Source organism: Sceloporus undulatus, chromosome 3 (assembly GCF_019175285.1).
Source record: "Sceloporus undulatus isolate JIND9_A2432 ecotype Alabama chromosome 3, SceUnd_v1.1, whole genome shotgun sequence".
NCBI classification, from domain to species: Eukaryota; Metazoa; Chordata; class Lepidosauria; order Squamata; family Phrynosomatidae; genus Sceloporus; species Sceloporus undulatus.
This window is the reverse complement of record NC_056524.1, coordinates 233,067,289-233,095,026: the sequence shown is the minus strand read 5'-3', so window position 1 is coordinate 233,095,026 and position 27,738 is coordinate 233,067,289. Positions and strand designations below refer to the sequence as shown.

The window sequence follows — 27,738 nt, the reverse complement described above, 5'->3', positions numbered from 1 at the left end:
TGGGTTGAACAGAATTATTAATTCAGCAAGAGCAAGCTTCTGTTTCCCCCCATGTAGCCCAATTCTTTACTTTTTATGAGCAAACAATAGCTGCTAAGCCATCTTTACTGATGCTGGTGAAATGTCTGTCTCCCCCTTTCCCAGTCTGTTCTTATCCATATAAAATATGTTGTGGAGAATACTATATGTTAAGTGTGAATTGGAAAGTACTTTGGTCATAAAATTTGACTTTCTTTTATGGAATATAAGAAAGGAAATTACATTGGGGAAGAGTGACCACCTTTATGCCTGACTTGATGTTATTTGTGGTTTGGTTTTTGCTTTGTTATTTCTAGTTTTCCAGTTGAACAGTTCACTCACCTTCCTTTAATTTCTCTGCTCTTATTGTACTTACCCAGCTTAGCCTTCTGGTAAAGAAGCTGTAACAGAGGGAGGGGCTTCTGTCCACATGCAAGTCGGAATCTGAAGATTATGCACAAAATGAAGAGACAAAGGGCCTTTACACACTGACCTGAAAGGCCAGCCAGGGGGCAGAGTCAGGGCATGGTGTCCTGACGGCGAATGCCCAACTCCACCCCCCAGGGCACCCTGATGCCACACGCTGCTCCAGATGGTGTGCAGCATCAGGGTGCACCTTTGCCACTGCGTCTAGATGACGCAGTTCCAAAGAGGCACCATATAGCCACAGCACCACAGTTATAGCGCCCTTTTGAGGGTGCAAAAAGGAGCCACTTTTTGTGGCTCCTTTTTGCGCCCTCAAAAGGTTGGATCAGGGCTGCGGCATGAGGTTGCCATGGCCTCAATCCAGTGTGAAAATGGGGGGGGGGGGGGGCTGGAGGCCGCCTCTTCAGGGCAATCTGTCAAGCCCCAAATTGCTAAGAAATTGCCTCTTTGACACTTGTCATCTTCCTGTGAGAACAAGATAAGGAGCACTTTAGCCATGGTGTTGCTGCTGCTGCTGCTGCTGGAAACTTCCAAAAGTGGTGGTTTACCAGTTTTTAATTATTTTTTTATTGTTAGTTTATTAAGTCTGCTCATGTTGGGACTAGCAGTTGGATATAGGCTATTGTATTTGTATAGTTTTATGAGTAGTAGACAGTCAGCATGGTGTAGAGGTTTGAGTGTTGGACTAGGACTCTTGAAACCAGGGATCAAATCCCCACCCAGCCATGAGAACCCACTGGCTAATCTTGCACAAGTCACACTCTCTCAGCTTCAGGGTAAGGCAATGACAAATTTGTTTTGAGCAAATCTTACCAAGAAGACACCATGATAGCTTCTCCTTAGAGTCACCATAAGTTGGAAATGACTTGAAGGTACACAACAACAAATATAAGTAGTAGGTGAGTACAAGAATGAGCATTTGGCTATGATCCTTCTTGGAGTATAGTGTGCTTGCCCAAACATCTGCAGTTTTACTGTGGATTGCCATGTGTGTGTATGTGTATGTGTGTGTGTGTTTCCTTATCTTTGATATATAATATATCAGAGGAAATTTTAAATGTGTTTCAGCTTTTTAATTTTAAACCAGATCCCTCATTTCCTTCATTCAGCAACCTTATCCATCAACAGTCACAGGGACCACAAGAAAGTATGCAATATCCTTGTTCTGACACTTAGCTGGACAAGCTGGCAAAATCCCATTCAGGATTATGTAAAGTTGTAAATAACTAAGTTTTTAGCTCACAGAATAACAGTTCATCCAGATGTGATGCAGAAACCATGATTTGCTGTCCTCAGATACAAATCTCTGTTGAGGCCCCAGAGAAAGGAAGTATGGAATAACCACAGAGCTGTGAGATCATTTATGGTATAAACAACTGTGACAATAATGATTTCTTAAATACTATCAGTTGGCTGGAGCACGACATTATATACACTCAAAGGGGGAAATTGTTGAATTCTATAAGAGGAAGTGTGCAATATGAGCATTGTTTTTTCTCTGACATCTAGTGCTTTGGAAAGAGATTAGTAGCATAAAGCTATTTATTTTAAATGCACTAGGATTGTCCTTCCAGCTTTATTTTCACTGAAGTTTGTCCTCAACCCATGTATTGTTAATTCTCCAAAAAGCAAAAAATAAAAACAACCCCCCAACCCACCCCCAGCCACAACCTTTCTAAGTAGATGACTGTGTCTCATACACAAACCCTTCATTTTATGAACTGGGGGAATTAGGAAAAGATTTAGAGAGTCTAATTTATTCCAGATTCATGGTAGAAGAAAAGAATACATTTTCTTAGAAGTTTAGCCAGTTGGGATGGAAGCTGATTTAAGCCTTTGAAACTTTGAATAACTTTGATATTCAAATGTTAGAGGGCAAAGTTTTACTCCACTCCCATTATTTTCACCTCTTCACTCTCAAAGGTGTCTTCCCCCTTTCCTGGAGTCTTGTTCTCAAGACTGGCCAGATTCACATCTGTTACCCAGAACATTTGTTAGTCTCTTAACATACAGTTCATTTGATTCTGTGCTTCACTGGAAAATTTCTTTTCTGATTTACAGAAGTATGGAGGAATTTAGAGAAATTCAACATTTCCAGAATGGTAAGCAAAATGAAGCTTTCTCTTCTTCCCCTCATCCCTGCAGCCCCCTATATCTCCCAAAAGGCCTCTTCAGTTGGCCAACACTGAGCAGCAATTGGAATTGGGTGGATATATCACCTGTTATTAGGCTGAGGGATCTCTTCAATGCTCTTGGAATTTTCTCAGTTTCAAGTTAATTCCCTTTCCCACTGCAGCCCAGTAAGATACAATTCCCAATGTGTTTTAGATGGCCCATGACTCTCCAGAAATATTTTGTTATAGAGATGTACAACAATCAGGAAAGAAAAAAAATCTGTGCTCATAAAGCATTGGATTATGTCTAGTAGTACTAAGATCCTTAGTCATGCTGAGAATAAGAAACAGAGAGGCATAGAGCTGGTTTAAACAACACACACCAATCACATAAAACAGCTGGGAAACACTTGACTTCATTCAGAGGGTGTAACATAGGCCCGGTACACATGAGCCGCTTGTGATGCCCTTGTCATGTGCTAGGGTTGCCTGAGGGTGGAGCACCCACACACCCTGCAACCCTAGCACGTGACGAGGGCGTAACAATGGCGGCGCCCTGTATACATGGGTGCCACCATTGTTACGTAAGCACAGTGCGGCGCCAGCACGGTGCCATGCAGAGCTTATGCAACCAGTGTTACAATGGCGCACTTGTTATGCCACCATTGCAGAGTAAAAGGAACCTGCTTTTCGAGGGTTCTTTTTCCTACATAGGGAAGCCACGCGGTTTGGCAGCTGCAGCTTCCCTGTGTAAGAAATACAGGCGCTGGCAGGCTGTCCTTTTTGGGTGGTGTGTACCGCACCATAGAAAGATATTTACAGTGCACCCATGCCATACGCGGGTGCGGCCTACGCGGCTTTAACCTTATGCGGAAGGTTAAGCCGCAAGGGCATGAATGGCATGCATGCCAGGCCAAACACAGAAGCACTCCCCCCATTGCAACCAGAAAGGATCCCTGCATATGGAGAGGGCCCACTGTGTTATATATATTTCTCAAATTTTAAGGAAAATTTATATTTCTGTCCTCCTAGTATGGCGCAGGTATGGAAACATCAGGAGGAATCACATAGCAACCACTACAAAGTAATTTTACTAAGGCTTCTAAAACTGGAGGTAATGGACATATTATAGGGAACAATGAAGTCAGCAGCGAGTTCCTCAGTTAACAACACTCATGAAATCACAGAATTCTTGAAAGACTAGCTGTGCTCACTTGATGTGAGTAGTCCACAACCATTTAGTTGTGTCACTAGTTGTTGTTGTTGTGTGCCTTCAAGTTGTTTCTGACATGGCAACCCTAAGGCAAACCCTTCACAGGGCTTTCTGGGGCTGAGAGCATGTGACTGTCCCAAGGTCATCCAGTGGGTTTCCATGGCCAATCAGGGAATTGAACCCTGATCTCCAGAGTCATCATCCAATGCTCAAACCACCACACCACGCTAGTGTTGTGAGCTAGTCAGCCATAATATGGCAGCCTAGTGACAGATGAATCATCTCTTACCTCCACCACCACTTGGCATCATGTTCTGATAAACACAGGTATTCCATTTGTTCCCTCTATCATGGTTTCTAGTCATTCTTGTTAGTGAACAGGTTCACTGGCTTTTAGTATTTCTAAATAAGAGTGATGATGCACTGTATTTTAGAATACCACACTGGTAACTTGATGCTTTTGTTATTTATACAAGAGGACAAGAAATAAGCCTTCCGTTTTCACACCTTGGTTTCCATACTATTCCAGACATTCGATCCCTGACAATGGGCAATACTTATGGGTGGAACTTTAAGATCCCCCCCCCAAAAAAAATAATAATTCAGTGTGCACTTTAGATGTGGCTATGCCTCACTGAACTGGGTAATTTATACTTCTAAATGTATGAGCATTTCCCCCTTAACAATTCCAGTTAAAAATAACTTCAGAATCTGAAGCTGTGACACCACATGAAAAGATGCTGTATAGCAAACTTGGTACAAAACTCCTGTCTTGTTTACATTTCACTGGAACTGCTGTATAATTCAGTAATGCCAGGACAAAAATGGAATCCATATATTTAATGTCAAAAGAATCCTTATTTTAAATACAGGGATTATTTCCCTCACCCGTAACTTGTGACAAAAAATATTTTGAATGATACTTCCATACATACTTGCTTCCCATCATTTGTTTCATTATGTTAGTTTTGATTTACAGTTGTCCCTCCATTTTAGTGGACTTCGAGTCTGCAGTCTCGGTCCTTCATGGACTGACAAGCAGGGAGGGTTAAAATGATGTGTACGCCCGCAGCATCTGTGCAGATCCACCTGCAGGAGCACGCAGCCATTCAATTCCATGGGGCTTGAATATTTGCAAATTGCCATTTTCACAGGGTGGCAGTGGTCCAGAATGGATCCCCTACAAAAATGGAGTTATGACTTTAATTGGCTATACTGTACTAACAGATTGCTGCATTTATTTAGCATGGGATTCTTTATATCTGTTAAAAGAATCCTACAATCCTGAGAATTATGCCATGAGAAATGTAAACTATTCTCTGTTTTTGAATCTTTCAAACTTCCAATATTTTAGAAAGAAAAGCTATAACATCTTCATGTCCTGAAGTTAGATTCTCACAACTTTCATTTAGTAGAGTGGGCATATAGCAGTATGTACTGTGTGTGTATGTTTCCATAGGTTGAATTCTCCTACTCTAGGTAGTATGGGCCAATATCCTATTTAATGCAGGCAGAGTGTAAAGCTGCAGTAACATACTTAATCAGAGAAACAGGAGGGCAATGGCTGACAGCCAGGTACAGTGTGATGGCAAACACTTAGACCATCATTGGCTGTTTAGGTGGGTTGGATAGAGTTCAGTTCTCTTTAGTTGCCATTGTGCTGCTGGATATACTTATACCACAACCATTGAAGTTGTCAGTAATCTTTTTAAAACAAACAAACAAACAAACAAAAACACTCTTTAACTGAATATGCCAAACACACACACACACACACACACACACACACACAGAGAGAGAGAGAGAGAGAGAGAGAGAGAGAGAACCACTGAGTTAGATGAGTAAGTATAGGATCTCAACCTAAATGGGCAACTGTGGGTGCATCTACACTGTAGAAATAATGCAGTTTGACATGTTTTAAAGTGTTCTAGCTCTATCCTATTGGATCTGGGGATTTGCATTTTACAAGGTCTTTAACCTTCTCTGGCAAAGGGCTCTAGTGCCTCACAAAACTACAAATCTCAGGATTATGTGGGATGGAGCCATAACAGTTAAAGTGGCATCAAACAGCATTACTACAGTGTAGATGCACCCCTGAGAGGGCTGCTAGCTTGGATACAGGATAGGGCTCTGTAACTTGAATTCTGAAGATTTTGGAGCAAGACAAGGTACTTAAGACTGTTTGAAGCAAGACAAAGGTACCTATCCTTTCTTAATTTCCAGACTTCAGCTAACAGCTAACAGCTCCCAACTCAGCTTTTGCCTCTTTGGTGGAGAAGAGGTGGAAGAGGGTGTGTGGAGGAGCCACCAGCAATGTTCTTGTCACCAGTGCCTCCAAACTTCCTTGCCCTCTGCCAAGGAAACAATAGCCATGTTGGGAGAGGAAAGCTGCAGCTGAAAGTTGGAGTTTAGAAGGTAAGAGAGGTTAGGTATCTTTGTCCTGTTTCACAGAGAATCGTTTTATGGTACCTTGTCTTGCTCCACAATCTCCTTTGGATTAAAATTGCAGGAGTCCTGTCCCATATCTACTGCAATGCCCTAGGAGAACAGTGGCTTTAGCTCACATAGTGTATTGCTCTTTGGCTGTATTGCCAGTAACTTTTACAGAAGCCTGGCAGCAATGAATGGAGAAACACTCCAGTCACTTCAGGCATTCAGAATCTAGTAAAACATTGAATAGCAGGAGAGTGCAAGTCCCACATCCCTTTGGAGTTTATCAGACAAGGGAAATTGGAAGTATAATCCAACGACAATCCGAACACAATCATGGGGTTTAACATTATTGCGTGATAGACTACCACATGCAATTTCGGCCAATGGGAAGTTAGTGCGAACGCAATCATGGGGTTTCACATTATTGCGTGATAGACTACCACACGCAATTTCAGGCAATGGCAAGCTATTTTCAGGCAATGGGAAGCCAGTTCGAACGCAATTCAAATTCATGTAAATTCGCTGAACTAGTGAATTCACCTGAATGCATTCTGGCCTCACTTTCTTTTCATTCAAAATTAAGAGAAATTCCTCCCGTGTGATAAACTCTTTTGTTGTAGCTCACATGCAAAACAACAGACTGAAGAGAAGTGCCCGCTTTACACAGAGAGGTTCTCCATGCAATATGGAACACTGATTTCTCCAGTTTCTGAATTCTGTTGCTCTGCTTTTTCTATTTCCTCCCTTCCATTAGAAAGTTTAGTCTTCATCTTGTCTCGATCTCTGAAAGAGATCTAATAATCTGATGGATGACTAGTGGCTCACTCATAGAAGGAGATTATTTTAAACATTCTGTTAAAAAGTTTAGAAAGGACAAAAATGCCTATTGAAGTTCCTGAAAAAGGCCTGATCTGGCAGCAAGGCAACCACAACTATCAAACTAAAAATCTCAGGCATTTTAGGTAATCTCAGAGATCTGACAATGATGAGATGTCTAAAGAGTAGCAGGGAAAATCTTTATAGATGGTCAGAGCATCATAAATTGGGAATCCTTGAGTGTTTTCTTTATATTACCAATGTAACTTTTACAGGTTTTTTTTTTTTTAAGATTCACCTCTTTGGTCTTTAATCCAAATATGCCAAACTAGAATCTTTGTTCTGAAGCAATGCATCTATTCCTAAAGCCTTCATGATGTCTCAGAGGCTTGGCACAATCTCCATTGTGGCTCCTGAAGTATTTAACATAATGATTTACTCAGCACCTTCAACATCTGTACAAGTTTCAGAATTTGAAATTGTCACTTGAGATAAAATTTTATCGTGGGTTGTCTATATAATTCCATATATAGAAATGTGTATTTCAAACATATCCCTGAACACCTTCTATTTATCATTTAATGTTCATATACTCCCTAAAATTGATTCTTTTATACACTCACTTTACTTTGTAAATGTGTCAGCATCAAAAATAGGTAAAATTTACCAATAAGAAGAATCTTTGCATTTTCTGAATATACAATGTTAGTCTGTGTTAAATTAAAAGGCAGATACAGTATGTCTAATGATTTCAAACCTTCTTGGTTTAACTTGTTATATTTGATTTATTTTAATCTGTTCTGTTTCTATTTTATACTGTTGCAAAAAGACTCCAGCCTGCTTTTGATATTCCTAAAACAATTTGTGGGTGCCTTAATAGTTTAGGAAAAAAATATTAGAGCTTATAGCTCTGTAGTCATTATGAATATGGCAGTGAGATTTTACTTTAGACTTTTTAGAATCTTAGTGCATCTTTAAGGACCTTTTTTCCACACAACAAAAAGTCCAATCTTTTCCATGTTTCTTTTCTTTTCTTTGACTTCCTAAAATGTGCCATTTTGATAATGCAGTCTTGATTGCCAGTCAAAAACATGAGATCTGCCGGCTACTTCACAAACAATCCAGTCTATGGGCTCTTTAAACTTAATATGCCTGTAAGAGGAATTCTGTAATGCAGCCAGAAGCTCCTTCATGTGTGGACATAGCCTAATCTTAAGAACAAATATTCCAGCATGAAAACTGTATTGGTCCCAACCCTATTTCCAAGTGACCATACAGATACTGACATTACACATTTCACTGCATATCTATATAGAATGCCTACAACACAGGCATTCTGCAGTGTTGTCACCTGGATAGCTGAAAGTAGATTTTCTCAAAGTTTCAGCCAAACCCCCCCACAGCTGACACCAAAAGAGTTATATATTAATTTTTACAACTAGAGTGTGTGTATAAGTAATATAGTGGGCCAAACAAATGTCCTACATGTTTTTTGTACATCGTAATGGCAAGAAGCATTATGATCTATGGTAATCTGTAGGTTGGTTCAATGTGTGTGGCAGGAACTGGAATTCTTAATATTTTCTTTACTCACTTTTCCCAAACCTTCTTCATAGAAATGTTCAGATTTTCTACCAAGCAATGTAAAGATTTCTATCTGTAAGGAAGTATTTTAATATATCTCTTTTCAATTAATATTCCTATCCATATCTGGCAGGAATATTACTTGTGACTATTGATGAAATTTATTTTATTTAATTGATAGTTACTTATATGCTACCTCATCATGAAATTTCTCTGACTGCTTTGAACGTAAAAATGTAAAAGAACATGATTATATAAAGAGGGATAAAACCAGCAATGAAACAAAATCAAATAAGACTTCCAGCATGGAACAGCTAATGCAAATATATGTAGGTCTGATATAATGCAAGAGATCCATTCTGTGACCCTTTACATGTATAATGTAAATGAATTTAATGTATAACCCGATTTCCTATTTTTCTTACCCAAAATGAATGATGAAATGTTCTCATTAGGCATTTTCTAGGTTCTCCAGCATGATTATGCGATATGCTTCTGCTGGATGTTGACTATAGGGGAACACTGGAGGACCTAGAAATGCCTAGAAAAATGTTCTAGGAATTTCCAGGTCCTCTACTACCACTCTGTGGAGAGCATAACATAGAGGTATGCTGGGGGGCTTTAAAAATGCCTAGAGAGAACAGTTTTGGGTCACATATAACTGGAACTGCACAATACAAATTTGTGTAATATTTTAAAGAAGTATTTTAAGGAGTTTTTATTTTGGAAAACACATCTATCAGAAAATCACAGAATCATAAGAATTTCAGAACTGCAAGGGATTTCAAAGGCCATCTAGTTTAATATCCTGCTTTTTCAGGAAGCCATGGCTAATACTTTTTCAAGAACTGGCCAATGTAATCTCTATTTAAAAACCTCTAACAAAGTAGAGTCCACACCTTCCTGGGGTAGTCTCTTTCATGGTAGAAGAACATTTACACTCGGGAGTACTCTCTTATGATGGGAGTAGCTTTCTTGTGTGAGCCCTGCCATCCCATGGTGTGTTGTGGAACTGGTGTCAGGCAGGACTGTGTTAGATTTTCTAAGGTGGCATTGCTTTGACTCAAGTCTCTTTGCCATTTCTGCTCCCCACCAGCCTGTATCTGCATAGCATGGGAATTTCTAGTTGCCTTTTTGGGACCAAGTAGGAATTTTTTTCAGTCCCATATTTAGCTAATGGCACAGTTTTTTCCATCCAAAGTTCCAGTGAACTTCCACATCGCTGGTTCTTCCCTGTGGATGAGAATCATGTCTAAGATCATTGATCCTCTAGTTGCTTCTTCCACCTTCTGGAAAATAAATCTGCTAGCAACACAAGTGAGGTATCTGTTGTAACTTACATTCTTAGCAAGTTTGACTTCTGAGAGTTTGACTTCTCTCCTTTTTGAATGTATGATTCCTCCTCCCTTACTGTTTGGTCTGTTAAAAGTGTATACTGTTGCAGACAAATTTCAGAGTAGTGGTCATATTAGTCTGTGGCAGCAGCAACAATAAATGGACCATATATACATGTGTGACCATTGGGAAGAATTCTAACAGCAATGTTTGAACAAAAATCCAAAATGTATAAAAAGTATAGACAATTGTAATTACCTTAATGGCAGCAGTGGTGACACATGTCTCGTTTGTTCCTGTTCAAGCCACAAATGATACAGTTGAATCTCTTGAAGAATTTTTGGTGAGTTTATTGTTCAGCTGTTTAATTCATGTGTATAGACTCATGCTAATTGAAGATAAAATTCCATACACCTGATAATGGACTGGTTTGATGAGAATTTATGCCATAATTAATGTGTTAGTCTAGAAACAGCTTGAATCCTTGGAGTCACTTTTGACACACACTTCACTTTTCCCATATCCTAATGACTTTCAGTGCCATATGCCAAGAATTCAGAGAACCTGGTGCTGGACTCCCCAGGGTCTCCTTGCATGATGGATTCCCTCTGGACCTGTTGGGAGAAGGGGTTCTCAGGAGGCTTGATGTTGTGACATCTAGCTTGCCTACTAAGAACGATGCAGAAGGGGGAGAGAAGGGGGAAATCCTACTTTCCTATTGGACCAACTATCAGACCATCAACCTTCTGACCTCCTCATGGATTCCCAATTCACCTTTTGTTTTGCATAGTTCCAGCATAAAGAAGAACAATGTTATTGTTGTTGTTGTTGTTACTGTTATTGTTATGTACCTTCGAGTCATTTCTGCCTTAGGGTGACCCAAGGCAAACCTATCACCTAGGTTTCTTGGCAAGATCTGTTGAGAGCGGGTTTGCAATTGCCTTCTTCTGAGGCTCAGAGCATATGATTTTCTTAAGGTCCCCTAATGATTATCCATGGCTAAGGGGGGAATTGAACCCTGGCCTCTGGTCTATAAACTGCTATACCACACCAGCTCTTAATTAAAAAAAAATTCTAGATGTAGTTGTGGTTGTTTTCCTTTACTTGCTTAACATAATTCAATTAAAGCCAGGGTCTCTTCCCCTCCCCCTTTGATTCTCCTGAGGAAGTGGAAAAAATGAGGGTGTTGTACATATTAAGGAGCTCTAAAAATATTGCACCAGAATGCTGAATAATGTTCATCAATAATACAGACAGAGGGTGGAAAGTAGTAATTATGATGCAGAAAGAAGATATTACAGGACAAGACCTCTGATATATACCAATTTTTGGTAAAATATGGGGGCTGGTTGTTATTGAATTTTCATTAAAAGTAAGATTTATCTCTGGCAATTTGAGCCAGCCAACACAGGCTTATTCAAAGATAAATCAACCCTTTATATAATATTCTCTGTCTAAGGTAAATGTGAAGAGGTTGTTTTTCAAAGCTTGGTAGCACAGTAAATGCACCATTAATTATTCTTTCATGTTAGCTGTTGCTTGTAACTTGAGGTCTGATCTGTGTAGGATAGAGAACAGCTTGTCAAAATCAAAATTCCATGCTCAGCATTCTGTCTGATCCTTCACCCCCATTTTTTTAAATAAAATTTTTAGTATTGAAGGCAGACAAATACGTTTTGTAAGCAGAAACTTGGCAATGGTAGCAGAAACAATTGGGCCCAAACAGATAGGCCAAAATAAAGCTGCTTCAGGTCAGTTTGGAGGTATGCTGTTTAAATGATGCATGTGTCTTAAGAGGCCGGAAGCCATGCTCCAGTCCTAAGGACTGGAGCACAGCTTTGGTGCAGCTTCTGGCCTCTTAAAATGTGTGCATCATTAAAACTGCATACCTCCAAAGTGACCAAAAGCAGCTTTATTTTGGCCTGTCTGTTCAGACCCAATTATTAGAGGAAGGCAGCCTTCCAAAGTAGGAGCCCACTCCTTTTAGGAACTATGAGACACACTCTTAGGGACTTAAAAATTGCAAACATATACAAAGGCAAGGTGTATGAAATATGCAGGGATGGTTTCTCTCATTGTGACATTTACTAAAAACTTGTAAGCAACATGATTTTGTAATTGTTTCATGCATTTTTATTGTATTTGTGGGAAAGTGGCATAAAAAGATTCAGTTTATGAAATGATAATCTAAAAGGCCCAAAGAAAATAACAAGCTACTCACCTGGTGCGAAAAAGAAAAAATGACTTGGTAGCAGGTGAATACTGGCATGGTCCAAGGACAAGATCCTATTTTCAATTCTGTTAATTTCCCCATGCAGGATGGTATGAGAAGGTTCTCTGGAAATGACTGCATAAAGCCCAAATAGACTCAGGTGAATAGGGGCAGTCTTTAAGATACCTTTGTCCCAACCACAACATGGAAATATTTATTTTTTGGATGACAATACCAAGAATCTCCCAGCCAACAGGCCAGTGGCTGTGCTGGTTTGGGGGAGTTAAGGAGTTGTCTTTAAAAAACCAGTTTTCCAAGTCCTGGACCCAAACAATCCCTTTATGAGTAAAACTGGGACTGTAGAAGTAGAATTTTATGTATCTTCTGTAATAAGAAATAGAACAGAAAAAAAACCACTTTCAATCATAGTTTCAAAGCAATTCAAGCACAACAAACAATGTGGTAATTGTAGGGGAAAATATACCAAAAGAACTTTGTAAGGGAAGGATTAGGATGACATGTATCAGTTGTTCTATCATGGTGATCACAACTGGCTGTTCTCTCCCAGTAGCCTATGAAGCATGGGCCTATAGTAGGCTTATGCAATATTGGTTTTTATTTATCCTTTTCTTTAATGCATGGCTGGTGCAGGCTTGGAAGAAGTGGATGTATATAAGCCAGTTATTTGTTTTGGTTTATCCTTGTCCAGTTAAATCAGGGGTATGTGAATGTGAGAGGCTAGGGGCCACATTAGCCCCACAAGGGACATTGGAGTGTGACACCCTCCCTGCCAAAAATGAATTTTGGGGCCCCAAATCTATCCCAATGCCCTCTGAGGCTGTGGGGGGCATTTTTGCCATGTCTTAAGATCCCTTGGCCATTTTATACCCAGGAGAGACTGTTTTGACAACAGGAAGTGACCAGAAGGGATCTGTGGGCATTACTTGTTAATTTCTAATCCAAAAGGCCACAAAGACAGCCCTGGGGGCTAAATGCAGCCTGCAGATGACACCTGGCTGACCCCTGACTTAAATGTAACTACAGAGACTCAGTGGCCTAGGATTGATATCACCCAGTGCAAGAACTCATGGTGTCACCCCCCTCATTGACCTTTTCTCATACCATACAGAATCCTTAGCCATGCCTTTTGGCACTAATGTTACTCATCAGTCATCATTCCCATATACCACTGAATGTCATGATAATAGTTGTGACATAAACAACTAGCATTTTAAAACTATAGCATCAAATTTTAATTTTTTAAAAATCTGGGGCCTCTTGTTTCTCCTTCCACTGATCTCCACCCCCACTCCCACCATCTCTTAAAGCATTTTAAAGGGAAGTAGATGAATGCTACAGCCATTTCTGCCAAAATACAGATATTTGAGGAGCAGTGGTGTCACCCCCTCCCCTTAGGATGTCACCTGGTGAAGTCCCCACACCCCTAGTGACCCCACTGCAGAGATTGAAAACAGCTACTGTTGATTAGCTCATTACAATTTACAAGTAAAACCAGGTGTAAGTAACTGGAGGGACCCAGAGTGCAAGTGTGATAGAGCAAAGGGACTTTATCTTATACTTGCCCAGGTAAGCTTGATGAAGATCCCTGTCTTATTTGAGATGTCTGACTTCCTGTTTTTTTATTTTCAGGTACAGTCAGGGGCTGTGCAGACTGGCATCTTTGGCCTACCTGGGGTGGAGTCAGGGTGTGGCGTCTACATGACGCATGCCGATTCTGCTCCAAGGTGAGTGTGACACCGAACGCAGCACCACATGGTGTGCAGCATCACAGCACTCCTCTGGAGCTGTGTCTGCATGACCCAGCATGAAAGGCACGCAGAAAAGCCATGTGCCGGCGGCTATGGTGCCTTTTCCAGGGTGCAAAAAGGAGAGATCAGGGGCCTGGTTGCAGTTGCCATGGCCCCGATCTGGCATAGACAGAGGTGGCTGCAGGCCACCCCTTAGGGGTGGTCGGCACAGCCTGCCAGTTACAAAAGTGTTTGGCTTAGCAGCCTAGGAGGCTACCCTTTAAGAGATACAAACCCAAAGTTCCTTTAAGTGCCCATTGTTTGATGTTTGGATCCAAATCTCTGTTCTATTTCCAGATAGTTCACTGCTGGCAATCAGAGAAACCTAAATTTAAAGAGCCAGGATGGTGTAGCATCTGGACATTGGACTATGACTTTGGAGACCAGGATTTGCATCTCCATTGAGCCATGGAAACACACTGGATGTCCTTGGGAAAGTCACACCCTCTCAACTTCAGAGGAAGGGAAGGACAACCCCCCTCTGAACAAATCCTGCCAAGAAAACCTAATCACAGGGCCTTAGGGTCTAAATCCAGAATCTAAAACAAGTGGGTTTGGAAACTAAAACAAATGAGCCTAAGCCTTTGGAAAGTATGGCCTGTTACAGACTGCCAAAATAAAGCTGCTTCGGGTCTCTTTGGAGCTATGCTGTTTAAATGATGCATGCATCCGAAGAATCCGGAAGCTGCACCAAAGCTGCCCTCCAGTGCTTAGAAATGGAGTGTGGCTTTGGTGCGACCTCTGGACTCTTAGGACCCATGCATCATTTAAATAGCATACCTCCAAAGAAACCTGAAGCAGCTTTATTTTGGCAGTCTGTAACAGGCCTATGTAAGTGAGGAAAATCTCATGATAAACATATGCTTTTTATGATCTGGGAGAGGACATGTTCAAAAACCATAAGAAACATATCTTTTAATTTTACTCTCAGATAAATATCACAGCTGACTATATGTAAAAGGACTAAAGTTTATTTATCTCTTATGTAGCTTGTACCAGACCCAGCCTGAATTTTGACATCATTAATCAGAGATAAAAGTCTGAATATTTAAACTATTGCTTTTATTATAATTACACTGCAGCACAAATAAATAAGCACTACGTTATTGTAAAATTTTGTCAATGCACTAAAGAAAGCAAAACTGATAGTCGAACGACATCTTATTACTTCAGAAGTATCAAAGTACATTTAATTACATTTTACCTAAAAAAATCAAGTACAAAAAAGAAATGAAATTAATATGTATTCACATTGTGTATACAGAAATGACTAATATATGATTACAGTTATCATCTAGCTACTCCATACACATTTCAGGCACGTACCTGACATTGCTAATGAAATATGAAAAAAGCAATATGACATTCAGTTTTAAAATATTGGTAAACATATTACATAGGAATGGACATGTTATGGTTTAGTCTCATTTAAAAACCCTGTCACTTTTATAGGTTGGGCCACTGGCCACTTCTTTTTTAAAAAATCTATTTAATAATGTCAGCTATAAATTAAGGGGAGGGGGAAGAGCAATAAAGTAAACATACATTTGCCAATATACGTAAACACATTTTTAGTGCAAGAATTAACAAGACCTGTGACCTTACTGTGCTTTCTTAAAATCACAGTGCACTTGACACAAATTGCTACACTATAATGTTTTAACTTCAGAAATTTAAAAGCAAAGTTAAGTGCATACCAAACATGTTCATATATACAGTCAGTAAGCGTGTGGGTATATATGCATGACCTGGATGTTATAGAGATTGCATATTTCAATACAGCTTTTCCAAAACAACCCTATGCCTTTGAACTAAGAAGAATGCACCACTGAATCCAATGGGGCTTACTCCCAGGAAAATGTGCATAGGATTATATCCTTAATGAGCTCACATTGCTAATTCCTGGCATCTTCCAACTGCTAAAGTAGCAGGATATCAAAAATGTTTAAATAAATAGCATTTGGTCAGAGCAGAGGTGCACCATGTCCTAGGAACAGAACTACTGCTTCATTGTGGCACGCCCCACTTCTGTATTTTGAAGAGTGATGAGCAACGAACTTTGCAAGTATTCCTTTCAAACATCTGAAAGACTTCCTAGGATAATTAGAGCTTTTGATAGGAATACCTGAGAAGTGTTAGTGACACAAATGTGCTCCCTGACCTTCTCAATAAAAGAGAAGTGTGTGTCCTTGGAGAATGGGAAGGGGCAACAGGTGGTGATGATTCTTCAAAATGCTACAAGGTATTAACATTTTTAAAAAGAATCTCCATCAAAGGACTGATCCTATCACTTGGCAAGGTGAGGCAATTGCTTCAGCCTACAATTGCGTGGAAGCAGCAGCAGGGTGTTGGAGGAAACAGCTATATTCTGAGCCTCCTAAGATATGTTGCTGTATTTAGGGGTAGTGGAAAATGTCCCATTACCAGTATTCACATTTGAATACAAGCCCAGGTAGCTGTTATATGCCAACCAGGAGGAGGCAACATCTTTTATTTTGTCTCAGGCATCCAGATGTCACATACCAGCCATGCTCATTCAATATGGGTGCTGATCTGTGCTCAGGGATGTCACTATAAATGATATTGCATAACTCAGAATGACAACATGCTGTTGATAGTTCAGACAGAGGACTTGGTCACTGGAATCTTTTCTTACCTTATCTTACCTTATAATATATGGCATATGGTATATTTGTTTAAATAGACATTTTAGTTCTAGAGTCATCTCAGCATATTTGAAACCTAAAGCATATCTGCACTGCACAGTTACATCCACGTGATACCCCTTTAACTGTTCTGGCTCCATAAATAAGAATCCTGGGAATCAGGTATCCTGATTCCATCACCCTTCTCACTATCTTGTGAACTGCAGATCAGCATTGTTATCTAGAGTTCTACAAAAGAGAATTCTAAATAGCTCTGTAAGGCCCAGGAAAGACTGCCAGTTTGCGGCAGCCTGCGGCCAAAGTTAGGGCTCGGGAGTGCAGAGTATCTGCATGCTCCTGAACCCCAGCATGCGTTGGTGTTGCTTCAAGGTGGCCTCTCATCCACAGTGCGCCAATGGAACACTCATGGCACTGGCTGTGCACACCAAGAAGAACTTGCTTTTAGCTGGTCCTTTTTGCTGTGGAGAGAGCCTGTGTGGTTTGGTTGCTGCGGGCTACATCAGGAGCAAAAATGGGCAACTCCAGCCTGCCGTTTCGGGGCGGTCTGTCGAGCCCCTAAATTACAAATCCCAGAATTCTTTCAGATGGAGCCACCACATCAAAAATGGTATAAAACTGATTAAACTGTATAGTGATGGATACACTTCTTATATGAGACACTTGATAAGATGAACCTAATCAAAACTTGTTTTCTGTTTATTTTTAAACATGTAAATAAAAATGCTTTAGATTTCTAAGGAAGTGGATAGCTATGTCTTTCCACTATGTACAACTGAAGGGTAAGTGAAACATTAACTAAATCCCACAGTATTTCCTAAGTGATATAGGTTATCAAGGGGTGAACATGATCCCACTTTTTTTTTTCTCACTGGCTTGAATTTCTCAAATTGGGAAATAGCTCAGATTATTCTGAACCAAATCTGTGCTACAAAGGGGCCCATCAAGCCTTGGAAATCAGTGAAGCCAAGCCCTGTATCATCTTATAAACCCCCAAACTGCTTTCCATCACATATATTTACTTTATGGCTAGTGGTCTCTAGTGACAAGAAAGAGGAAGATCTCTTGATGGCATAGCAACAAACTGTTGTTCCTGGCACAACCATAAACATGCAAGAATTGTAATCCCCCCCCCCCCAGCACTCTTGATACATATTATGATCACTTAAAATATTTCTTAATGCTCCTTGTTACTTGGTTGTTATTCTGCCAATACTGGCACCATATAAAGAAGAATGGGGATGAGAAAACTTTTTCCTTCTTGTCAACAGACTTCCACTGGTAACTAGGTACATAGGGAGAATTTGTAGCATATTTGAGACTAACTGTAAGAAAGAAATTGGCAGCCTGAGCTTTGGTAAACTTCAATCTACATCCTTAGATGCATCAGAGGAAGTAGACTGAAGTCTGCAAAAGCTCATGCTTCCACTTTCTTTCTTTCAGTTAGTCTCAAAGATGCTACAAGATCTCTCTAAATAAGTAATTTTAATATTTGTCTTCCCATTGCAGGAAAGTCTTTGAAAAACACACAGTTTTCAAAAGCTATTTGTAATTTGGGACTTATTCTGTGCAAAATTTGCATGTGTTTGCTTTGCATGGAAAACACCACTTTCTACAAAGAAAATAATATTTCAACCATACATAGTATTTCCTTTGCAGATAATGCTGTTTCCTGCACAAACTAAGTAGTTGCAACTATTGTGCAGAATAATTCCCAAACTGTGAAGATTCTCATCAGTCCATTATTTTTCTTACCAAGGTTTCTCAACAGTTCAAAAATGTTTTTTTCCAATCATTTAGCCAATATGTTTGAATATTATTTTCATCCCTAATAGCAGGGGAGCTTTAAGATGTACAGTTGTGGTGGAAGTTGTTGGGGGAAGGGAAAGTAGGTATGTTAGAGGGATGAAAGGTTTTGCAGTGAGCAGTTGAATAGAAGGAAAGATGGATCCCGACTCAAGGGATTATGAAGCTCAAGTATATCTCTCATAGATGAATTCTAAAGTCCAGCCAGAAAAGTAGGATTACTGTTAGAAGAACCAATCCTATGACAACTCTGCCTTATCCTTAACTCCACGCAAACAAGTCTTAAATAGATGACTGGAAAGCTGGAATTTTGCAAAATCTCCAAGCATCTATTTTAGCATTTTCTTTCGTAAGAATGTAATGGCCTTTTTATTTGCATATAACATTTTCTTTTCAACAGTTTGTACTTAGTTTTCTGACTTGAGCAATGGGAGCACCTGCATATTAGCAACTGAACCATGTACCCATTTCATTTGTTGCATATGCACATTGTGGCAATTTGAACATAAACTTGTGCCTGTGTCCTTACACTGTTGATAAAACACAAATAATGTTGCTTAAATAACTACTATACACACTTATAAACTCCCACCTTTTTTAAAATCTGATACAGAAATCATCAATTTGGACATCAAAATATACATTAGTTATAAAATATTTAAAAACTTTATTTTTTATTTCAGTCTGGAAAGAAACTACTATTGATAAAGTAATAGTCAATTGTAGCAATATAGATTACAAAATAACCTATTAAATTTTTGTTTTATTTTTGGTCTTATTGATCAGCATTTGCACTTGCGGCATTGCTGTCAATATTATTTTAAAAGAAAAAGCCAATATGACAATAAATTCAAATGACACATTTTTCTTCTTCTCTGAGAATATAATATTTTAAAATGATTTTTTAAAAGAGAAACCTTTTTCATGCTGCCAAGCTTTTAGAAGCATAGATAAAAATTTAAATATATAAAATATATGTGATCACATCAACTCTACTGCAATATGGATTTCTTTTTAAATCTTATCCTACACAGTGCCTTCTGGAAGATACTTTAATGCACAGATCTCACCCTCATGTACAGCATATAAACCATCTCTTTCTCCTGTTAAAACCAAGAGGTCATAATTCTTTGGTCATGACATTATTGTCTAGTAAGATGGGTGTGATGTCACAGAGGACTATGACCCAATTACAGGATCAACCAGGAATACAACAATGGTCACTTGAGAGAAATGTGCTCTACAGACCCAGTTCAAAGGGTCAAACTTTCCAAGATGAAGTCAACCTTTCCCATTGACTTTAGTGAGACTTAACACTAACTCATTCTAACTGGATATGGAATACAATATACTATAGAATTAACACAGACATTGTGAACAGATTGCTGTTACCTTTACTTTCAGGGATCCACGACAAATGAGGATGGGAATTATAGCTGCACTACCACCATTTGAACCTGCTAAATGAATATATAGATTAAATGAATCATGTGATGTACAGTCCTTAGTCACAGTGAACCCTGGTCTCCACAAATCAACTGAACAGAAGAAGGAAGAGTTCTCCACTAAATAAAAAAAAAATCTGCAGCTAATTTAATTTACGTGTTAAATCAACCTATTTCATCAGAATCACTCATATCATTCAGAAAGATAATCTGTAAGAGGAATGCTTTTGCATTTCTGTTTAAATTATACAACCTTATGCTGATCAAGATTTTAAATGTCCCCATATCATGAAATGCAGACCAATATGAAGCATTCTTGCACTCCTTACGTCCAACTATACTGAACCATTAAACACAGTTGGCAGCTCTGATTACATTTTTTGAAGGGTGGGAAGATTAATCCCCCAAACCCTCTTTTTACCACCTGTTCCCTCTGAAAGATACTGAGTGCTGTTAGGCAAGAAAGTACAAGGGTCTTTCGAATTGGGACTTATGGTGGCATCAGTTAAACACTACTAGTTAGTTTCCAGCTATGTGAGTGAACCTGATATAGGTGGTTGCAGATCAGTTATACTTGGTAAATTGCAGATATTTATAATGTACTATTAATACAGTTATATTATATCAAATATATTTTTCAAAAATGTGTGGAACAACACATTGCTAATGTAATTTGGATATCCAAGTGAATACTGTTTAACCTGCATTCTTTGCAGTTCTATCCACCTCCTGCTGAAAGGAGTTTGTAGAAAATCCTTCTAATAAATCATATATTTATTTAACTTCTACAGCCCTAGCACCAGTTTGATTCAAACAACTTACTGTTAAACCAAAAATGTACAACCACATGCTTTTGTAATGACACTAAGGCCTAAATCCAATGGCTATTCTCAATCTGACTAGACATTACTGAATCAATAGGATACATATAGACATTGGTTTACCATTGAGCAAGGGATTCAGTGTGGCTGTTCTACTTTGGACTAGCTGTTGGATTTAGGCCTAAAATATAGGCAGGTGAGATAACTTAGTTCTTTTTTTAAAAAACCATAAATATAACACATAGAAAACAGTTAAAACAGCATATGATTAAAATTATTCATACAGGTTTGCATTATAATTTAAAGAGTATATTCACTCAGTTTTTCAAAGGAGATTGGCAAAATATTTACATCTTACTACTTTTCTTCAATCAAAGGAATCCTTGAAAAAACTGTGCATGCCTTTGCTCCGTGGTAGACATAGATTTTTCTTTTGATTGACATGTGGATACCACTTTAGTAAGCCTTATTCCTAGGCAGATCTTCACCTGAATTTGGTTCCAGATATCACCTTATGAGGAAGGTTGGCTGACAGCGCACATTGCAGCATGTGTGGAAGATAACCCTCATGTTCATATCATATCGCTGTATCCCAGAAAACCGTTTGTTGCTTGGAATATGGAGGAGGGCTGTATTTCTTGGCCCCTGTGTTCTTCTTCCAACTTGGTAGGATCGGCATGCTGTCCTGTTTGCAAAGTCCTTTCTCTGATTTCTGCCGTGCCTTGATTTCCTTGCAGAGGCAACGTTTTTTCTCAATCATTTCCAGCATTGTATGATCTCCATGTAACCACTGCATACACGTCACCTATTTTAAAAGAATTTAACCAATGATGAAGTGTGGTCTTATACCCTTGAGAGATTCAGGAAGCATTAACAAAAGCCATTAACTGGAGAAGAAAAATGTGAAGAACAAAACACAAACACCACACCACTCAACATACTGTAGTATGGAGCATCTATCCCCCCCCCATACCAATAAATAGTCAATTAGATGCTTGTAACATGTAAACCATCCTTTTCCAACCTACATTCCTCTAGAAGTGTTTAGCTCTAGCACTCCAGCTATTGATTGAATTCCTGATTCATTGTAAAACCATTCCTAGATTGAACCATGTAAGACTTCAGGTGTAGGACTGCATGTCAAAGAGAAGGATAAGTTAAAAAGTCTTCTCCTTACCATTACAAATCCCGTGTGCACAGAACTGTATATAATAGAGAATGCTCCATGTGTAGTCTTAAGTAGCTCAAGAAGTTTAGCCATATGATGAACAGTTTGCTGTATAATGCCCTTTATCTGGGAGTAAGCTCCACTGAATTCAATGGAACTTACCTCTAAGTTCCACATTTAGGATTTGGTGCTAGTGCTTTATTGTACTGGCCAGTATTAGCATGACATCTGACACATCAAGATTCTATATCTGTACATCACATAAGCTATAAGTAAATATTTAGGAATTAAAAATGAATGCTCGGCCACAAATAAGACTTCCCATCCAGTGAACTCTGCCCATGATAATTTTACTTAGCTTAGTTGGTTTTAATATGTAGTTTTTAATCTTACATTGTTTAATCTTGTTTTAAGGGGGGGGCATTGTGTATATATGGATGTATTTTAACCTGTTGTACACCGCTTTGATTGCCTGGCAAAAAGCAGGATAGAAATAAAAATTTTATTTATTTATTATTATGTAGATGGTCACTGAAAAAATTGAAATGTTGATATGAAAATGATTCTATTCTGTTTGTCTTATGGTTATATTCATTGTTGTGCTAGTGAGAAAAAAAGTTATGGCATTCTGCTATTGATTAGATGTGCAACTGCTAGCAAAACAACTAAAAACTAGCACAAACAATAGGAAGCCTAATGAAGATGTAATGAATTGTGCAGCAATTTATATAATGGCAAGTGGAATGCCTTCTGAAACTGTTAGCTGAATGCTTTGTGAAGAAGTTTCTGGATCCTCTTGGGCTCCAGATTGTGGAAGATCATGTACAAACACTAACTATGTTGTAAATTTAACACTTGTGCAAGAATTAAAACAAATATTTTATGCATAGATGAATGAATTTCATATTAACGAGAAGCAGCTCTACAGCACATCTCCAAAATGGCCTCAGAGAAGGCACTTGCATCACCGGCTTGGAAAAGTGGCCTCTGAAGCATGCCTGGGACACAGGATGCAGTTGGGTTGCAATCGCCTGGCAGCATTGGTAATAAATTACATGCAATAATTTCCAGTAGCAACCCAAAAAGTGACTGTATCCCATTGGGGAGCAGTCAGGTTTTTTGTAGGTGAGATAAGATCTAGAGTCTAACTAAAAAAGCTCCAATTATTTTTAAAAAGCTAATCACATTTGGCTGTACTTTTTACCATTGTTTTCTAAGCATTCCATAAGTCTGTTGTGATGGCACTGGATTTGATCATTCTTAAAATGTCTTGCAGGGTATTTTTGGGGTGTAATAATAATTAACTCCATTCTTTGACATATTGTGTTTTGCTCAGTGAGTCAAGCCATGTATCTGGTATGTTTTTTTAAATAGTTAATCAGAAATGCCTGTGTTGCTTAAATAAACTCCCGGTGCTCAGAAATGAAACAAAATAAAGATATAAACCAGTGTTTCTGTTTTTTTAATTTTCAAAAAAGAGAGAAAGGGACTGGGAGAACCCTTCCCCTCCTTTTTGTTTTATTCTGCTAGTTTGGTCTCCACATAATCAAAAAGATGTGATTGCAATTAATGAGGTATTTGTGTTTACTAAAACCCATAACAACCATCTTTACCATTCATCAACACTGGTTAGTATTATATCATTGCAATATATCAACACTATAAATATAAAATTACCATCTGTCCAACTGCTTATAACTGGTGAACTAGAACTTACCTTTCAGTGTGCATTTGGTCTCACATTTCTGATACTGAAATTCTCAGCATTTTTTTCACTTCCTTGCTATCGCAGGTATGTAAACACTCTAGTATCAGAGCTCTTTGTCTTCTTTCAATTTCCTCCTTTTCCCTCAAGCCATCTTTGTAGTATCTTCACTATAGTAGTTACTGTATAGCACACAAAAGCTTGCATACCGTTTGGTATACATATGTGCACAGACATTTCCTTTATGCTTGGGATGTCTTTTTGGGGGTGCACAGGAGTTGATATTATTTTTTCCCTCTACAGAGGCCAAAGCCCCATTAAACCTTTAAAGCCACTACACATAGCCGTTCCGTACTTTGTAGTAAGAAGGCAGGATATGGGGCCGGCTGACTTTCTGGGGCAGCCCGATTGCTGTGTTCAGGAAGCTGTGGCTTCCTGGAGGTGTCCCCGGCCCTGAGGAGCCCCAGCAGGCTGTGTGCAGGCTGCCAGACTTGACGGTTGGCCAGTGGGATCCAGGGGAGAAGGTACTTTCACTCAGTGCCAGAACTACAAGTCCCAGCAGGCACCAGGAGGTGCCTCCCAATAGGATGATGTCAGTGCAGGGTGCTGCCTGGGATTGATTGGTGGAAGGGTCGGGAGGCAGGTCATCTGCCCCATCCTGGCCTCTCATTAGCAGGCAGGCAGGCATATTTAAGGCCACGTGACACTCAAGCCCGGCACCATTGCAGCTCGGCTGTTCCACCCACCCTTCCTCTGGAGGATGCAGGGTTATGTTGTCACAACTTTCAGAGGTGGTAGCATAAGTCTTGGATCTGTTGGGCATGGTTTCCAGGGCTGTGTAGCACTGGATCGAGAGCCCAAGGGGGGACCCAGGGGTGCTGGGAGTGTTGTGGTGTTGCCATTGCAGGGGCAACATCAATTCAGCATCCCTAGTGACAAGGGGCAGTGATGCAAATTAGTGTTCAACCAGTTACCTGAGTTAGGAATGGGTATTTAACTGGTCAGCCCCTTTGACATCCAAAAACTGGACCATAACCAAGCAAATGGGGTTTATTGATCAATCAGGGATGGATGGATGATACATCCAGACCTCATGCTTTGAGGCCAACCCTACACTACAGCTGTTCAATAAGTAAAGTTGTGGCCTTTTCCTTTCCAATTGTTGTGCAGCGGTCATTCTTGTTGTGCTTCCCCTCCATGGCAACAAAGGACTATCTGGTTATATACCCATAGCTAGATGCAAAATTATGGCATCAGCACTGAGATGTGCTCGAAGCATGCAGTGACTGTGTGGAGTGGCTTCAGGAGCATTTCAGTAAATCAAGGGAGGGTTCATGACTCAGCATAGCATATATCTGCATGTAGATATTTACACTATCCTGAGAGGGTGTTGGATTTCAATCTAAACATTTTGCTCATCAAGAAGTTTGACACAGAGTAGGCTTGGAACCTCACCGCTCCTAATCTGAGGGTCCCAGTTCTGAGCTCTCGGCTCCCTTCCCCAAATGCTCCCTGTGTGGGAGCAATAATTTTCATCCCATAAGGAACAAAAAATGTTTGGTTCTTTCTCCCCAAAGCCCCAGCTTCCAGCTGTTTGTTTGAGCTGCCCTTTTGTTTCCTAGGTCTAGAGAAGCAGCTGCCCTGTTTCCTTTCTGAGCCTGCAGACTCAATGAGCTATGCTCTTTTAAAGAAGAGACCATGACCTCTGTTCTTCTTTCCTGTCACATTGCCTGACACTGATCTACTTCCAGTTGGTGTATAGTTCCTCACCCACCCGTTATCCTTCTCACTGTAGCAGAATTCAGGTTGATCTAAAGCTTTTTCTTGAAGCAATTATATGCTTCCCTTTGTACTAAAGGATTTCCCTTACCTATTTGGGGATGTCAATTCAGCACATGCTACAGTAGCCCAACAAGTTTGTCAGTTTGCAGATGAACTGAAGCAGGAAACAGTCCCTGTGAGATTCAGAGCTAATCCTACTGAATATCTACTCTGCGACCTTTCTTATGCAAATATTGAATTACATTCCAAAAGCCTCTTGGTGCTAAATCACAGGCGGGGTACATACCGCCACTTTGCGGTGCTCTGCCGCCGCCGCCGGTAGGTCCGCGGGGGAGCCGGAGCCTCCACACGGCGCGACTCCCGCGCGGACCGAAAAAGAAGCTCCAAAATGGAGCTTCTTTTTCCGTCGCATTTGCGACGTAGCGAGGTGCCGGGGCGCACTCGCTACGTCACAAAGGACGCGACCCGTACGGACGCTCAGCGTCCGATACGCAAAGATGGCGCCAGCCATGTAGAAGGGCCGGCGCCATCTTGTATGGACGGAGTCCGTACTAGGCCCAGGGGCGTCTATAAGAGACGCCCCTTTTTTAAAATGGGACGTCCTCTGGACGTCCCAAATGCCGGTGCAGAAAGCACCACAGTAAAGAAAAACTATATAGATTAGGAATGTGTGCAGAAAAATTATTTGGACCCATCTTTGGCAATTCTGATAGCGAGATGACTAGCCATTGTGTTCCATATTAATCATACCGTCAGCCACAGATCCTATTATATCAACTCAGCTGAAGACTGGTATAAAAATAAGGATAAGTGATGTTACATCTGCTAGCTTCAGGCCTCAAATTCTTGAAATGCTTAATGTTACAGTCACTAAACCACATATGTAAAGCACTGGATATCTTCTGTAAGACCCCTTCTAAGCTGAGAAAATTGTATTAATACTTATATTGACTTAAGTGCCTTACCTAGTTGGCTGCCACATCCTGAGACCTTTTCTATCACACAGTGATAGCACTTTGGCTTTATCCTGTGTAATCCTGGGGTTTGTAGTTCGGTGAGGCATGAGAATTCTAAATGCCTCTCTCTACACCACAGATCCTAGGATGCCATAGAATGGAACTAGAGGAGTTAAAACAGGATCAAAGTGATGGGACTGTGTAATGAGAAAGGGGCCCTGACATAAATGTTCCTTGATTATATGCTGAGTCTCAGAAACAGGTTGACATGAACTATCAGAATGGCATGACTAGTTACTGTGGATTTCCACTGATTAAGCCTTATCTTTGCTTCCATAAAAGATCATGGAGTAGGGAGAAAATCCCATAGTATTAATATTTGTTTCAAAATACTTGTCCATGCAATATTTTGAAAGCTCTGGTATACCAGTGGTACAGTGGTAAAAGGACCAGATTGGGGCATGGGAGAACCGAGCTCAAGCTTTCAGTTAGTCACAAAACACACTGGATCAGGTCAGTTATTGTCAGCCTGACCTACTTCCCAGAGTTTGTTGTAAGGACAAAATGGGGAGAGGCATGTCCGCCACTTTCAGATCAATGGAGAACAGGCAGGGCACAAACACATCTGTTATACATTCTTGCATTTAAATTAACACTTGTGTAAAACTCACTGATACAGTGAGGCCACTCTGGTTGGAACTATCAATTGGATTAAGGTCAAAACAACTTGTATTTTGAAAAAGACAGTAATGGCTGAAAAACCAAAGCAAGATTTCAGCGAATTAGTACAAGCATTTAAAAAGGTCAGTATCTGCAAAATCAACTAATTAAAGGACTTTAAAAATCGATTCAGCTGTCTCTGAATAAATTAATTGCTTCATGTATCAATTAAAATATATGGTACAGTAGTTTAGCTTGTTATGAATGAAGAATAAATAAATTATGAATGTGGAAATTTAAATGAAATTGTATTTACTTCATAGTCTACAACTATGCTATCAGCATTCGGTATCCTTGCAGTGTACACATCCTGGCAGTATTTTTATCATTTTAATCTATACTTAATCTGTTGGATTCACTGAAGGCTGATTAAATAATTCATATTTAAGTAGCCATTTATTATTATTTAGGTTTCAATGAAACACTAGCCTTTTTATAGTCAATTATACCAGGATTTCTAGATGGGATTATTCTTTATAACCTTTCAGCACAGAAATAACTAAACATGAATCACAAAAATGTACAGAGTTCATAAATAAATACACAAACACAACTGAAAAAAATATGGAAACACTTCTAAATCTTACCAAAAGAATGTCTTTTCAGAAAAGTAAAGATGAATGATTAAAATATTAAGAGAATATTAAGGTGGATCTTAAAATACAACAGCATGGAAAGTCTTATTATGAGTGTGGTCCTTCCATTTTATATTT

General features: G+C 39.6%; 1 protein-coding gene across 2 annotated transcripts in view; it reads right to left on the bottom strand.

The window, feature by feature from the left end:
- Positions 1-19,807: 19,807 nt before the first annotated feature.
- NYAP2 (neuronal tyrosine-phosphorylated phosphoinositide-3-kinase adaptor 2) overlaps positions 19,808-27,738 on the bottom strand; it is a 226,044-nt gene continuing 218,113 nt past the window's right edge. For both annotated transcript variants that reach the window (XM_042461081.1, XM_042461082.1), the window contains one exon: positions 19,808-21,499. In XM_042461081.1, coding sequence (XP_042317015.1) covers positions 21,272-21,499 — 228 coding nt within the window. In that variant the 3' untranslated portion in view covers positions 19,808-21,271. The remainder of the gene's footprint in view (positions 21,500-27,738) is intronic.